This window comes from Gadus morhua, chromosome 5, assembly GCF_902167405.1.
Source record: "Gadus morhua chromosome 5, gadMor3.0, whole genome shotgun sequence".
Taxonomy (NCBI): domain Eukaryota; kingdom Metazoa; phylum Chordata; class Actinopteri; order Gadiformes; family Gadidae; genus Gadus; species Gadus morhua.
Window position 1 is genome coordinate 17543452 of NC_044052.1, and position 12861 is coordinate 17556312.

General features: G+C 43.5%; 1 protein-coding gene across 1 annotated transcript; it reads left to right on the top strand.

The window, feature by feature from the left end:
- The first annotated feature begins 10894 nt into the window (after nt 1-10894).
- On the top strand, nt 10895-12470 carry LOC115544145 (receptor-transporting protein 3). Its single transcript, XM_030356972.1, has 3 exons — nt 10895-11055; nt 11320-11485; nt 11822-12470. The coding sequence occupies exons 1-3, from the start codon at nt 11040-11042 to the stop codon at nt 12168-12170; spliced, it is 531 nt and encodes a 176-aa protein (XP_030212832.1). The 5' UTR covers nt 10895-11039; the 3' UTR covers nt 12171-12470.
- The last annotated feature ends 391 nt before the right edge of the window (nt 12471-12861 follow it).

Sequence of the window (12861 nt, forward strand, 5' to 3'; positions counted from 1 at the left end):
TTCGGATTAAATCATCAAATGGTTTGTGTCGTTGTTTTGTTGTGGTTTGTTTCTCCATTTTACAAAATCATTAGAAAGTCTTCACCCTATTATCACCCCTCTAATTTGTCATTATTTGGTACAGCCCAAGTCTTACGCTACTGCAGAGCAAAGTAGCAGCCAGGCAGATCGTTGTGAAACAAGTGCAGACGGCTAGTGTCTTAATCTAGCAGTCTAAAGTCAGTTTGTGTGTATCACAGTCGGTGAAATGAAGAAGTCAGGTTGTCAGGGGAGGAAAGAGAGAGAGGAAAGAGCTCAAAGCGGTCGACAGTTCGTCACCCAGTTTTTTACCAAGAAAGGTATATTCTATGGAGGTAGATTTGTGTCTTTATTATGCAATCAAAAATAATACGTTTGAGAGCAAAACTTTCCACACTGCAATCAAAAAATAGATTTGAGAGAAAACTATCGACAAAATGTTTTATTGCAAGATAAATTAATGTGATGAAAAAAATATTAATGGGAATCCAAAAGTTTTGTTTGCAAATCCAAAAGTTTTGTTTGCGAATCCAAAAGTTTTGTTTGCGAATCAAAAAACTTTGTTTGCGCATCCTAAAGTTTTGCTTGCGAATCCAAAAGCTTTGCTTGCTGTTGAGCTGAATCTCGTGGGCGGGACCTACGCCGAAAGATGTAAGACACGTCTCTATTGGCCAGTCTCGATCGGAGTGACAGCTTGGCAACATCCGAAAAGCCGCTGCCCCCTGACCGCCTCCAGAAGCAGATTGTCGGCCTGACGGACAGGTTGTTCGTTTGTGCCTCTCAATCCGCGGCGGCGGTCAACAACATCGCCCTGCTCTCCTCTGCCATGGTCTCCTTGTCGGCTGACAGGGAGGCCTACGGGATTTTCAGGGCGCGCAAGTGCGCGCACGGGACAAGCCCATAAGGCGAAGCCTAGACGGCGTAGCCTACATGAAATAGAACTCCCTCTCTCGTTACTAACTGTGGACGAGACTGGCCAATAGAGACGTGTCTTACATCTTTCGGCGTAGGTCCCGCCCACGAGATTCAGCTCAACAGCAAGCAAAGCTTTTGGATTCGCAAGCAAAACTTTAGGATTCGCAAACAAAGCTTTTGGATTCGCAAACAAAACTTTTGGATTCGCAAACAAAACTTTTGGATTTGCAAACAAAACTTTTGGGTTTGCAAACAAATCTTATGGATTCCCATTAATATTTTTTTTATCACATTAATTTATCTTGCAATAAAACATTTTTTGATTGCAGTGTCGATAGTTTTGCTCTCAAATCTATTTTTTGATTGCAGTGTGGAAAGTTTTGCTCTCAAACCTATTTTTTGATTGCAGTGTGGAAAGTTTTGCTCTCAAACCTATTATTTTTGATTGCATAATAAAGACACAAATCTACCTCCATAATATTCCTTCCTCTACAATTTCCCAACAACCTGATAACAAGCCTAGCCTAGCAGCTAGCGCTACTGTTGCTAAAATAATTACAGCCTGCACTGGATGATAAAACTGAAAAGATTGGTTGCATTACCATTCACATGATATCCATTAGCCTACCTATCTACAAAAAATCTACATTATTTTTACAAGTCGAGCGGACTATTTAATATCTCCCGCATGCAGGCGTTGCCAAGCAACCTGGCCTTCATAGGGTCAACGTCTTTCCTAGGTGTAAACACTTTTTAACCTACACCCTCCAGCCAATCAGAATCGAGTATTCACCCAGACCATGGTATAATTAAGCAATAGATCACGACAGGCTGTGGTATGTGCTCATTATACCACTGTTAAGGGGCGTTCGGCCTGACGCGCAGCGGAGGGCCGGCGACCCCCTTCACAGTGGTATAATGAGCACATACCACTGACTGAAGTGATCTATTGCTTTTATACAACGGTTACTATTATGGCAAAACGAAAGTCATAGGCACACTTCTTGGTTTGGTTGTGAGCTGGAGGGCTCAGGCCAAGATGTCTTGCATCTCCACCGCCAGACACTACATAAAAAAAAAAAAAAAAAAAGTCAAAATAGCTGTTTTTTTAAAGAATGCAACGAAGTAGTCCCTCCTGGCTGCCTTCCAAATCAACGACGGTCGCTATGCAACACACTTTAGCGTCCCTCCGAGAGAAGGCTCGGTTAGAGCGGTTCGCCGGCAATTTATCCTATGGAGCAGTTCACTCACCGCGTGTACATTTCCGTGTGATAAAGTTTCCTAGGCCACTCCCAACAACTGCTACTTTGTAAGTTACCCTTTCTACTAAGTTCCGTTTCCTAGGCTACTACCAACAACTGCTACTTTGTAACTGTTTCTACTTCCAGGCGCGGAGTGATACGCAAACTTTCACAAAATGATTGGGCGTCATAGCAGTTATGTATACGCTCATTATACAACAGTTAGGAACCAATCAGATCACCCGTTGGATAAGTGGAGATAATGCGATGATTAACATTCCATACTGCTAGCCAGCATGATAATAAGATTTATGTAAACAGATTTTGAATATTTTGATTGGCTGCATTACAATATTAGCAGACATTAAACTAAGGATACTTACATTTTTGCTGACTTTTAGGTTTTAAGTCAGCCAGAATGACAAGTAATCTACCCTTAGATTAATAGCTACTATTTATTGTAGGCTAATGCAGCAAATCAAAACATACAAATACATATTTAGTCATGCCCAGCTCAATCCAATAGACTGTTGACAACATTGTTTAATATGTTCAGATAATTATGAGACATCTGAATTATATGATGTATCTTAGAGTCAAGGCCCTCTTCAAGCCATGATGAACCCACATAAGAAACTAGTGAGGTTGAAATAGAAGAAGGGGAGAAGGAGGACAGTCTAAGCAGAAGCAGCACTGTCAAAGTCTATTAGCTTATTGCTGTCTGACTACAACCCAGGTAAATGTGTAACTAAATACTAACTTACTATCTAGTGTACAAAGTAGCCAAGGTAAGTAGGTAGGTTTATCATGTTGTTATACAGTTTTTATTAATTTTCTTCTGATGATAATGACTACCCAATTTTGACCCAGTCTAACCCAATATTTAAAGGTTGTATAGGTGATTTGCTTTTTTGGCCATTTTTGCAAAATTACTTGAAATCCTTATCATAACCCGCTTACAGCCACTGAGTTAGAAGTACTGACATGAAAATTAAACAAGTCAATCATCTGTGGAACGGGCAGGGCTCGAAAAACTCCAGCCAATCATTTCCATTGCCACCGAGTTGCATTGGACAGTAAGTACGTCAATCAAACGGTCGTACTGCACTCCCCCTCCCCCGCGCCCCGCGCGCGACCCCTTCGTGCAGTACTCGTGACCCAGAGCTCGTGACCCAGAGCAAGCTCCTGTTTGTTGTTATCCTGCGGTAGCTACTGGAACTATAGTTAATCCACATTTGGACCTAGCAGTAGAAGACAATTTCCATGGCAGACAAGACGCCACCATCCCCACCACCACCACCACCACCACCAGCAAAGAGAAGGAAAACTCTTTTTCAGAGAGTAATTGATAATAAAAACGCTGAAAGAGAAAAACTGAAATCAAGAATAATCCTAGGCGCTGCTTTCGAACGTTGGCGGCAACTGAAGGACGAGAAGGGTCTAAAAACCGATGCTTGTGTGGCGGTTGACCTAGTTTCAAAGTTTATACCGTTTATACTCGGTAATACCGGTGTGGAGACGAGTGTATTACTCGTTGTGAAAATGTCCACACCGCGGCAACCCTAGTGAAAACCAGGACTTCCAATACAATTATATGAAACAAACATACATTTTCTAAAAATAGTAATGATTTATGTGACCGTTTAATGTTTATAACATCTGGTCCAACCATTGCAGCGAGAACGTATTCTCAGCAGGGGGTGCTGGGAAAAAAAAAAACTCAGCCTGCACTAGACTCGCAACTCGTTACATTGATAAAAAAAGATGTATAGCAGCGCAGCTCAATTACACCAGTGCATGCGCGGACAGTTGAAAATCGATCGTTCACATCCAGCTGCTCACAGAACAAGTTTAGCGCACCCCCGCCACCCAAACACTTTTTCATATAACCTTTTTTCAGCACTAGGTCATATGAGCATTAAATAAATGCTGCGTCTCAAAATGCGTTGGACAGCAGCGAGGATGACTCGCTTTGCCACGGGCCGAAACAGTTCGGAGCAACCACAGCCAGAGCGAACACAGCGGGGCAGAGGAGTGTCAGGAATAGTCTTTGGTGTACACATCAGTACGGCCTATTTGCACTACTGTTTAGTGGCAATGCAGTGTTTTATTCGATGCCTTTTTATTTTCGTATATTATTTCAATGAATACAATTTATTTATTCATAAAAAACGGATCTGGTCTTCAAATCTTTTTTCCAAATATAGGTCGTCTTACAATGGGGTTTGTGTTTATATTCGGACCAATACGGTACAGCGGGCGCTCACATGACGTTAAGCATTTCCTGGTGCATAATGTGACGCTTCAGAACCTAAAATCCCGTTTCTCCCCGTTGACACGACAACACATAACCGGCGTTTTCAGAAATCTCCACTTTGGCCGGAGTTTTTAGAAATGATCGTTTTCTGTGATAAGACAGGGCCTCGGACAGGGGGTGTTGCAGCACCCCCAGCACTCCTACTTCCCGCGGTACTGGGTGCAACTTACAGCTGAATGTAGTGCCATGTTGTTAAACGAAAACCTACTCTAGCCTGGCTCTCTCTCGCGCATCTCTGTTCGCGCTCGTGCATGATTGCGCGTCCAGGTACTTGGAATGGGTGGAGTCAGAGTCAGCGTTGAAGGAGAGGGGGTAGGACCATTTGAGTTGTGTATTTTCAAAATCTGCTGGCGTTTCGCAAATCACCTACCCAACCTTTAATGATTATAAAATGTGAATGAATGTATAAAAATGTAGGCTATATATAATTGTATTTTCTTTTTAAAATATATGTATATTTTTTGGGTTGGGGGGGGGGCTCCATATCTGAATTCTGTCAGGGGGCCTAGAATTCCTAGGGACGTCCCTGCACACACACACACACACGCACACAGACACACGCACACTCACATTTTTACGATGAGAATCCTAATTATTATATTCAATTATTATCATCATACTAAAATAGCATTTTTAGTATAATAATAATATATAATAATAATATATAATGATAATGATGTTATGTTATTACTATTAGGTTATTATAAATACGTAGGCCTAATACTAAAATAATATTCCTATTAGGCCTATAGTACTATTTATGTTATTAAAATTATAACTCTCACCCAGACACACGTCAGGACTCTAAGCACGAACCAAAGACCTTATTCTGGGACTCCAACCCTGACATTACATAAGTATTTGTGGGTAATTATTCATTAGCTTACTTTCTGAAGTTAATACAGTTGAATTTAAGCCTTTACGCTATGAGTTAACAGGCTAGTAGCCTACATACATATATATTAAGCAATCAATACTATACATATTTTTTTATAGTCTACTATATTAAAGGGGATATATTATACCACCAGGTGTGAGTGTGATTAGCCTTTCAAGCCGTTTCGAAAATCTGACATCACTAGTTGGCGTGTCCACCTAGATCTGTGCTGGGGCCTCTACTACGAACCTCGATTCGAGGGTTAGCGAGGTATGTTGAGCTCAAAGCCTGGGTTAGCTGGACCACGAAAGTCAATTTCTTTTAGCGTCGCTGTATCACCATGGTGACTTATGCACGACGGCCGACCTTCGTTATTGGCGAGAGCCAGCTCCTCCGAGGTGGTGAAGGACGGTGGAGCGGTCCCCCTCCCAGTCGTATTAATTTGGGTTTTCTTTTTATTTGCTACAGGTAATCAACATGGGATTAAAGGTTGGAGCATAGGCCATTGCAAATCATAGGCTAGATTCACCTGAAATTATTCAAATGGATGCTTAGTTACAACTTACCACATTGAATAATATATTTATATTTATTTTTGACTTGGCCCCATGTTCGCAGGAGCGTGCTGGCACCACATCTATGGGGGTAAAAGGCATGATGATACATGATATTTTTTATACAATATGCAGAATCTGTCCATTTATGAATTAACACGGTCGGCTATTTTTTGCCAGCACGCCACCCTAGCCATATTATGAGCAACCGTGTTCCCCTTGGCTGTGATTTGAACTTTGAATTCCTCGTAGGAGTTTATAATAATACACTGCTCGCCTTGGGTGAAATACACCGCTCTCGCTCGATTCGTTTTGCATAAGGGTGAGTCAAATGACGCGATAAACTCCCCTTTGATGTGAACGTGCATTGAACCTAAAGCAGAAAACCTGGTAAACTAATTGAATCTAAAGTGAGCGTTGTGGTACCATTTAACTCTGATTGCGAGTTGCGTCTCTGTCGAGCCAGGTTTTCCCCAAGAAAGCCTGGGTATGTTCAGCGAGGTTCGTGGTATACCCCTGGATAGATGAGCAACGTTTACTTCAGTCCACTGGGTAGGCTGGTAGACTGATCTATCCAGCACAGATCTAGGTGGACACGCCCACTAGTGATGTCTTATGGGGCAGATTTTCGAAACGGCTTGTAAGGCTGATCACACTCACACCTGGTGGTAAAATATGTCCCCTTTAATTGTTGTGAATCCTGATATTAAAAAGGGTTATGCAGTGACCTCTAGCGGCTGGAAGTGTGTATTGGTGATAAACTCTTGTCTATTCTTTACACCCTAATCAAGGTATGTCGATATTGGCGTCACTAGGCGGTTTTATTCGGGGCTATTGCCCCGGATATTATTTAATTAGCCACGATTATAATTTTTGGGGAAAAAAAAAGAGAATTCCATTCAGGTTATGGCAAGAGAAGAAACAGTTTAAAAACATAACCAGACTGTTTACCAAGTGAATTAACCTATCCTATCCCCTGTCAGATCCATACATATATATATATATATATATATATATATATATATATATATATATATATATATTGGGGCAACCCGGCCCGGGCCAATTAAGGAGATGCAGAGCACCTGAGGAACAGGTGGAGAAGGAGGGCTTAAATAGCCTGCTTCTCCACTCATTTGGGGCTCTCCCAGCCATGTTGCTCCGGTACGCAGAGACCGGTCCTCGTGGGTGACAGGGATTCCACCCCCGAAGGATGGGACCGTTGATTCCTCCCAGGTTATTACGTTCTTTTGTGTTTCTTCAGCAAGAGACTTTGTTTGAGTTTGGAATAAAACATGCCTTTTTGGTTTCTCCCCACGAAATGGTGTCCTGTTTGGGAGGAGGTGGTTTGCTCACCGTGCCGGGTTGCCACAATATATATGTAGTGGTATGAGGCACCACTGCTACATAGACACAGGCTTCTGTTTTACTACGCCCTCTCCGGCTCGTTCCCCAATCATATTTTGTGTTGAGGGGATAAAAGTAGGCTGTGCCCTTCCTCCTGACCTCTCGCTTCCTGCCCTTCCTCCTGACCTCTCGCTTCCTGCCTCTTCGGCCCGTTCGCTTCCGGGTTGTTGCCCTCGCCGCTCACTTCAGAGCACAAATCTGCCGAGATCCTCATCGCGATCGGGGCAATATATTGGGGTCGTTTACCGCCGCTGACCAGAGCATAGTCTGCTTGTCGCATGGTGCGTGGTGGCTGTCTCGCCTGCTACGCCGATCCTCTTCACTCCTCTCCCTCTTTAGAAGGGATGCAAAATAACCGGACTGAGAACCGGGGTTATGAACACTAAACCGAGAGAGCTGAGCAATCATGGTTATTTAAGTCATTAATACGTTGTCATTGCTGCTGCTTCGCTGCCGCTTCCGCCGACTTGGTTCGGGGACCTGTCTGCTGTCCCTGGTCGGCTTGCCTCCTGCTGTTAACCCTGTGTCCCGCTGCTGCTGTGCGTGGTGCGGTGTGTGCGTGTGTGGCTGCCGCTCGGGTGGGCCGCTGCGAGCTCCGCCGGGACTCACCCCTGGTTTGGACTGTTTGTGCGTGTGTGTGTTTTTTAGAGTTAACCTCATAAGGTGTGCCTCATCTCATCTCATCTTCTTCCGCTTATCCGGGGTCGGGTCGCGGGGGGAGCAGCTCAAGCAGGGGGTCCCAGACTTCCCTTTCCCGGGCCACATTGACCAGCTCTGACGGGGGGATCCCGAGGCGTTCCCATGCCAGTGTTGAGATATAATCTCTCCACCTAGTCCTGGGTCTTTCCCGAGGTCTCCTCCCCACCGGACGTGCCTGAAACACCTCCCAAGGGAGGCGCCCAGTGGGCATCCTTACAAGATGCCCGAACCACCTCAGCTGACTCGTTTCTAAGTAAAGGAGCAGCGGCTCTAATCCGAGTTCCTCACGGATGGCTGAGCTTCTCACCCTATCCCTAAGGAAGACGCCAGCCACCCTTCTGAGAAAACTCATCTCGGCCGCTTGTACCCGCGGTCTCGTCCTTTCGGTTACCACCCAACGCTCATGACCATAGGTGAGGATAGGAACGAAAATCGACCGGTAGATCGAGAGGTTTGCCTTGCGGCTCAGCTCTCTTTTCGTAACAACAGTGCGGGAAAGCGAACGCAATACCGCCCCCGCTGCTCCAATTCTCCGGCCAATCTCACGCTCCATCGTACCCTCACTCGCGAACAAGACCCCGAGGTACTTAAAGTCCTTCACTCGGGCTAAGGACTCATTTCCTACCCGGAGTAAGCAATCCACCGGTTTCCTGCTAAGAGTCATGGCCTCAGATTTAGCGGTGCTGATCCTCATCCCAGCCGCTTCACACTCGGCCGCCAGCCGATCCAGTGAGTGCTGAAGTTCACAGGCCGATGATCCAATGAGGACCACATCATCTGCAAAAAGCAGTGACGAGATCCTCAGACCACCGAACTGCAACCCCTCCCCACCACGACTACCCCTCGATATCCTGTCCATGTATATCACAAAAAGGATTGTTGACAAGGCGCAGCCCTGGCGGAGACCAGCACCCGCTGAGAACGAAACTGAATGGCTGCCGAGGACGCGAACACAGCTCTCGCTGGGAGTGCAGAGATTGGATGGCCCTGAGGAGAGACCCCCTTACCCCATACTCCCGCAGCACCTCCCACAGTTTCTCCCGGGGGACCCGGTCATACGCCTTCTCCAGATCCACAAAACACATGTAGACCGGATGGGCATACTCCCAGGCCCCCTCCAGGATCCTTGCGAGAGTGAAAAGCTGGTCCGTAGTTCCACGTCCGGGGCGAAAATCGCATTGTTCCTCTTCAATCTGAGGTTCGACGGTCGGCTGAACCCTCCTTTCCAGCACCTTGGAGTAAACTTTACCAGGGAGGCTGAGAAGTGTGATACTCCGGTAATTGGCACATACTCTCTGGTCCCCCTTTTTGAACAGGGGAACCACCACCCCGGTTTGCCACTCCTTTGGCACTGTACCCGACTCCCACGCAATGTTGAATAGGCGTGTCAACCATGACAGCCCCTCAACACCCAGAGCCGTTAGCATTTCTGGATGGATCTACTGCGGAGATGTTTGACTACCTCAGTGACCTTCACCAGGGAAATAGACGATGAAACACCATCAACTCGAGCTCTGCCTCCAACATAGAGGGCGTGTTATTCGGATTCAGGAGTTCCTCAAAGTGTTCCTTCCAACGTCCGACGACCTCCTCAGTGGAGGTCAACAGAGTCCCCTCCTTACACAAACTTGCCGTTGATGGCAGGATAGAAGATACTCTGATATACATTAGTAAATCCTCCTCGTGTCGCCACACATATATATATATATATATATAATTGGCTAATACAGAAACATTAATTATTTATTACACAAATAGGTTACCACACATTTTGCGTGGTAGTGTTGTTGATTTTGTAAATAGGAATTGAAAGTGAAACCAAGTTATATTTCGTTTTCCCTCCCTCTGATGGACGACAGTATAAACAATAAAGACTAGGCTACATATTACATCATCAGCCACACGTATTCACTATAGTTTATATATACAGATTCACTGATATATATATATATATATATCTGTCTCACTTGTATTCATTTTACTCTGAAATAACTTGAATGGAACTTCAGATGTTTGGGGATAAGCAGCACAGCAGTCAGATAGCTATTTAAAGCTATATAAACTACAAATTTTGTTTATTTAGGCAAAGCATTATGAAAAAATTTGCATACACATTAAAGCATGCAAAAAAATCGCACCCTTTACGCACGCATTTTCATTTTCCCTCTGGGCTAAGCCCCGGATGTTCATGAAACCCAGAAACGTGCCATCGACTAAAGACAAGCGCGTCATCAGAAATTCAAGGCACACCTTCAAGCCCGAAGCCTGATATGCGTTAAGTTATTGTTATTACACGAACAACAACGTACACCCCCCTTAAAAAAGACCTATTTTCTTCCAATGTGTCACCAAGAAAAAAAGCTATAGAAACACACCATCTTACTTTGCCTTTGGATTTGTTGCCTTACATAGGCTATTATTATTTTTAATTGGCTACTACAGAAACATTAATTATTTTGCACAACTTTGTTATTACACAAATAGGTTACCACACATTTTGCGTGGTAGTGTTGTTGATTTTGTAGATAGGAATTGAAAGTGAAACCAAGTTAAATTTCGTTTTCCCTCCCTCTGATAGACGACAGTATAAACAATAAAGACTAGGCTACATATTACATCATCAGCCACACGTATTCACTATAGTTTAAAAACACTTAAACTTTAATTTCCACACCTAAATAAGATGCACTCATATAGCCTATACAAAACAGATCATATTTTGTTTTGATTGTTATAATAGTTTCTATGAAAATGTCTTAAAGATAATGAGATAAGTGATAAGATATAAATAAATAAGACATGTGTAAGTAAGTAAGATAAGTGAAAGACAATAAATGCATGGTGTGGGTCCGGGGAAATGCTAAGTTTCGTTTTCCAGACCTCATAGCTAAGGCAGTATAAAACACCGTGGCAGGACTGACCGAAATATATCCAACATAGACTACCGAGCCGTCGTGATACTTTTATGCCTACTGCATTCACGAAGATATTCTATAGCGATCAGCCGCGATATGTCTAGGCCTACAGGTAAGCTTCAATAAAGAAACAATTATGGGACTTTTTGTTATTTCTTTATAATTCTTTATCTTTTTTGTTATTTATTATTAACATTATCCTTAATAAAGCTTATTTATAGCCTATATTTTCAACAATGCCATCTAGATAATATTATGAGGTCTTGACTATTTTTTCTAGACTTTGGCCTATGCCTATATAAATCGCACCGTATTCAAGTAGGCGACCAAAGTCAATGACATTGTTCTCTCCTGTACCTTTTACACTTCGACAAAGACTGGAACCCGTCCTTGTGGAAAGATTGCTTTGAAGAGCTGTTAGATCAGGAGCTGGATCATGGAGATGAGTGGACTCTGGGCTTCAACTACAGGCAGACGGACGAAGTGAGCATGGAGGATCGCAAGAGAGGATGGAAGGTTGGCAAACAATGCGCCTACGGAGGGTAAGTTAAGTGGTAATGATATAAATCACGTTAACCAGAAACCAAACAACATAAGCAGAATTAGACTTGCAATGAAATGGCGCTTGTTTATTTATTCATCGTTATGCAAATTGCTAAAGGCTAAGACGTCTTGTGGTGAATTCTGGTACTGCAAATAAGAAAATGTTAGGCCTGCTGCAAATTTGGGGAGATTATAACCGAATCGGTCCTATTTTGATCTGGTACCGATCGTCCGACTGATGTGACTTTAAACAAATAAACAAAAATAGAACAAATACCAGAGTAGTGAAAAATCGTTTGTAAGGCATAACTAATTGACTTAAATGATTCCCCCAGTTTTCGATGTGGTCGTTGCTCCAATACTTGGTGGTCGGCCAAGGTCACGTTGGTGTTTAGGTACCGCCTCCGGAAAACTGCTGAAAAAGGGACGGTGATCATGCGGCCTTTCGGACAATCTTGTCGGTCCTGCCATGATGATCAGGATGTATTCTACATGGCGGGGTTTTCCGATGACGTAGTGGACCGCACACTGCTACAGTTATTTAAGAAGATCCGGAAAAACTGTTATGGAGAAGAGCAAGATGGGAGTGACGTTCCAGTCTGTGACAACGTGAGGAAGACCAAACCCCACAAGAAGGAACTCTGTGAGGCCTGCCAACAGGGTATCTGTTGCTTGGAGGAATAAAAAGTGTGTGTGTGTGTGTGTGTGTGTGTGTGTGTGTGTGTGTGTGTGTGTGTGTGTGTGTGTGTGTGTGTGTGTGTGTGTGTGTGTGTGTGTGTGTGTGTGTGTGTGTGTGTGTGTGTGTGGGGGGGGGGGGGGATATTTATGTTGTTTTTCAGCTTGAAAATCCTTGCCAAGTCAAATATCTTCACAAACCACCAGGGGAAGACAAAACCTTGTCTATTAATAACTCTTTTAAAATAATTTGCAATTACTGCTTCAGAACATTATGCCACCATTTCGTAATAAAATATCGAAAAGCGACTGGACCTGTTTTATTTTGTTGCGCTGTGAGGTAACATTATATTTATTGTTTGCAACAATTTAAAACCCAGAGAAATCTGTGTTTTTAATTCAAGGTAAGAGTACATTAGTTGCCAGTCAATGGCGCCACAGCTCTTCAGTCCATGACTTTCAGGATAACACGCAAAAACAGTAAAACAGTAATGCATAAAGACCTAATTTATTGATATGATTTTTCAACTAGAAAATGCATTTCCTGCAGAAAATGTGGTGAGTGTTGTGGTACAAAGTGAGGTTGAAGGTCTCGGAAATAAATTATAAGAATTAACTAGAGAATTGGCCTGTAAATAGGATTGATATTGTGGCGACTCCTACCCCCCGGGGAGTCTCGGAATTACCGAGACAGAGTAAA